This window comes from Electrophorus electricus, chromosome 15 (assembly GCF_013358815.1).
Source record: "Electrophorus electricus isolate fEleEle1 chromosome 15, fEleEle1.pri, whole genome shotgun sequence".
In the NCBI taxonomy this organism is placed as follows: Eukaryota; Metazoa; Chordata; class Actinopteri; order Gymnotiformes; family Gymnotidae; genus Electrophorus; species Electrophorus electricus.
The window spans coordinates 7,057,660-7,061,258 of record NC_049549.1 but is presented as its reverse complement, the minus strand read 5'-3'; the positions used below and the strand labels follow the sequence as shown (position 1 = coordinate 7,061,258).

Genomic DNA, 3,599 nt, shown 5'->3' with positions numbered 1-3,599 from the left:
CAAAAATTGCTGGCTAGGTTTACATTTATGGCATTAGCTGACACTTTTTATCAAAAGCAACTTACAATTATGACTGAGTACAACATGAGCAATTCAGGGTTAAGGGCCTTGCTCAGGGGCCCAACAGTGGCAACTTGCCAGTGGTGGTGCTTGAACCAGCAACCTTCCAATTACAAGTACCTTAACCACTGCCCATGTTCAAACCATGTAACCAGTTCTCAGTATTGCTGAGATAAGAACAGGGGTACTGAATATTCTCATAAAGCTTGAAAGATATTTGAATTATTTTGGTGGATTAGGTTCGTTTATTGGTGGTTCATGCTGTTATTCTCCATCAGCAACTTTTTAAATTCACTTCTGGAGTAATACCAAATCCCACATTCAATTGAGGTAATCACTAATGGTGTTAACAGAAAAATGTGTACAGGCCAAAAATCAAGGAATAATGGCCACATTATTGTCAAGCGCTCAAAACATTTCTCATGAAATACACTGAGTGATAACATCTGATTATGCATATATTTCTTATCTGTGATACAACAGCACTTACAGCAGAAATTTAATTTCAAAAGAAAATAAATGTTAGTCATTTTAATGATACATTTGCAACATTTCACTGATGCCACATCAGCCTGCCTTCATACTGATTGCGCAATCACCAAACTGATACAATCTTATATATGTTAGAGAGCAAGCAGAGAAGAAACTCCTCAAAAGCTGTATATTTCAGAGGCACTCTGCATACCACCACAGAAACATCTGTTGTCTAGGAAGTATTTAGAATCACAAAATGTGCAAAGTGCAGCAGAAGATAAAAAACCTACAGATTTTCCTGAAGCCAAGCAATGTAATCTTCCACTGCCCGAATTCCCACGGAGAAGTATAAGGGCCAGAAAGCGAAGCTCACGCAGCCATGGAAACAATCTTCATAGTGCTGCAGAGTGACGGAGACACCCGCCTGCTGCAGCCGCAGCCCGTACATGGTGCCGTCATCTCTCAGGACATCATGCTCACAGGTCATAATGTAAGCACGAGCAGCCATGCTCAGCACCTCCTCTTCTGCCAGCAGGGGAGCAGCTCGGCTATCCAATAGTGCCGGTACGTCTTTTAGGATAGACGGGGTGCCAACTGCTGGAATGACAGGCTTGTAGTTCTTCCGCATGTGCTTTGGGAGCAGTGTCATCCAGTCAAGCTTGGTGCGGTGCGGATCAGCGAGGATCTGGTCCTGGGCCGTGTGGTTGTTAAGTAGAAGACTGTGGATAAGGTTAGGGTCAGCACCCAGGTACTCCAGCCAGTAGTGAACCATCAGCTCCCGATATAGGATGGGTACATTGAGGTTCTGCTGATAGGACGCTGTGTTGAAATCCAATGCCTGAAGCACAGGGTAGATCAACACCTGGAGCTTAAGAGTTCCAGCAGTACTGTTGTCCTTTCCAATCTGTAAAAACAACAGCAAACACAAAATATGACGGAACAAATCAGCACTGCAAAGACACATTTAACACAAGTGAATACAGCACTGTGATACAACACTGAGGAGAGGGGTGAGAGTGTGGGGTGAGAGTGTGACGTGAGAGTGTGACGTGAGAGTGTGACGTGAGAATGGGGTTAGGGGTGACCTGCTGGGCCACTGCGGCTGCCAGGTTGCCCCCTGCACTGTCTCCACAAACAGCTACACGCTGCGGCTCCACAGAGTAGTGTGCCAGCACCTCAGGCCTCAGGAAGTGGCGTGTGGCCTGAAGGCAATCCTCATACTGCACGGGGAAACGCACATCAGGGGCCATGTGGTAGCTGAGGCCAGAACACACACAGTTCCACTGACCAGGGAAACCCAACCAGAAGAATAAAAGTACTGCTGAAATGGTTTGTTGGAATGCACTTACTCCACCGTTACGACAACTGCATTAAGTTCAGCAGCCATTTTCCTACAGAGTAGGTCATAAGACCCAAGTTCTCATGGTCGAATAAAAAAAGAACAAACAAATTTTACTAGACATTCACTGAAGCTTAACAAATAAAAAAGTGCATATATATTATGAAAATTACCTCTCACACGCACACACACACACACACACACACATAATACTACTACTAACTAGGAAAGCCTAGGGACCACCCTCCTCCATGGAAGAACACTACTGCTCTCCTCAGGGTGACCTGGTTCATCTGTGTGGGTTCATACACGCGTACAGGGACGCTGTGGAACTCAGCGTCATGGCTCTGGACACCCTCAAAGTCCACCGGAATCAGGCTCTCAAAAATGGTCACAGCATGGTTGATGATGTGGATGTGATGTCCCAATCCGAGAGAGTGTGTGATGTCTGCCTGAGGGAACAGCAGAGGCAGAGAGAACTGCTTGTCTTTTTAATGAACTTTCCCCTTAACAGTAACAAACAATTTTGCAATAAAGTTGCTACTGCTTTACGACATGTTTCTTGCTCTGACACAAAACATTAGTCAGGATGAAAAGAGTGCAGGCAAGACACTGTGAATACGGACCATTATACGGATCTTTACTGATGCCAGGTTGGTCAAGGGTCATCAGTGCTGTCTGTACAAGAACATATAACTGGAAACTCTCATAAGCAAACTTTCAGTAAAAGGCTTTCAAACAGGTGCTTTATTTCTTTCATAGAATTGTGAAATATCAACATGATTATAGATTATATAAGAATTGACCATTGGCATTTTGTTTTAGTATGCATGTATTCATGATGATTAATATTCTCACACAGGGAAAGGTTAGATAATGTATAAAAACCTTTAACACTATCATGAACAACATGTACAGTGTTATCATGGAATGAAACAGGCTATGCTATGATTTATACGGACCATCTTACACTGTGACAAATGACGCTAATTGAACGTATTGATTTAAGACAGGTAAGCATCTACCATCGTAAATAATACAGTACCTATACAGTATTGTCCTGTCTTTTGATAACTATCAGCTGCTATCTAAGATAGCGTCTCTTCCCAATTTTATCTTAATCTATCAGTCACTTAGATCACCGGGTGTTAAGTACAAAGTGTGGCAACTTACCACCTGTGTCACGCCGCGAAAAGCTGCCGCGACCACCAGGAGTTTCCACGGTTCCGAGAGCCTTCTAGGTAAAGGAATATACACGTAGTAGGCAACGGCAGCAGTTAATAACACGGTAAAACCACAGAGCAGCTTCATGATGAAATGACTTCGCCGTGGGTGATACGTTTTCGCCATCTGAGAATTATGCGCTGTGACATGTAGCAATTATTTAAACTGGATTTACTTGCTGGTATCATGGTTAGCCAGCCAGTCAGATTGGAGAACTGTAAACCTCTGGGAAATGTAGTGCTTTGACATATTTGCAGTACTCTGAAAGGCTTTTATAGCACAATTTTACAAATCAACATAAAAACTATAACTCTTTCACTCTTTCATCCTCTGTGTACCGTTTAAAGCATATATCATATTATAAGTAATTGGTCCTATGAATTACATTTTAGTGTATTTTCCATCACGAAATTTGAATGTTGGATTAAAAACGAATGGAAACAATGCATTTTGCATGCCTTGAATCATCATAAACTGAATAGCTACAAATGTAGCTATTTAA

General features: G+C 42.6%; 1 protein-coding gene across 1 annotated transcript; it reads right to left on the bottom strand.

Annotated features, from left to right (window-relative positions):
- Positions 1-282: 282 nt before the first annotated feature.
- Positions 283-3,245, bottom strand: nceh1a (neutral cholesterol ester hydrolase 1a). Its single transcript, XM_027008587.2, has 5 exons — positions 3,047-3,245; positions 2,097-2,325; positions 1,884-1,953; positions 1,620-1,791; positions 283-1,438 (listed from the first exon to the last, which is right to left on the bottom strand). Exons 1-5 carry the CDS (start codon positions 3,221-3,223, stop codon positions 821-823), a joined length of 1,266 nt encoding a protein of 421 aa, XP_026864388.1. The 5' UTR covers positions 3,224-3,245; the 3' UTR covers positions 283-820.
- Between the last annotated feature and the right edge of the window lie 354 nt (positions 3,246-3,599).

Bases quoted from the DNA above. Each gene is read 5' to 3' on its own strand.
- nceh1a (XM_027008587.2), bottom strand. From the start codon at position 3,223: ATGGCGAAAACGTATCACCCACGGCGAAGTCATTTCATCATGAAGCTG. The intron at 1,954-2,096 runs GTTAGTAGTAGT...TTCGACCATGAG, and splicing joins GTGGTCCCTAGGCTTTCCTA to AACTTGGGTCTTATGACCTA. The intron at 1,792-1,883 runs GTAAGTGCATTC...TTCTGGCCTCAG, and splicing joins GCAGTTGTCGTAACGGTGGA to CTACCACATGGCCCCTGATG.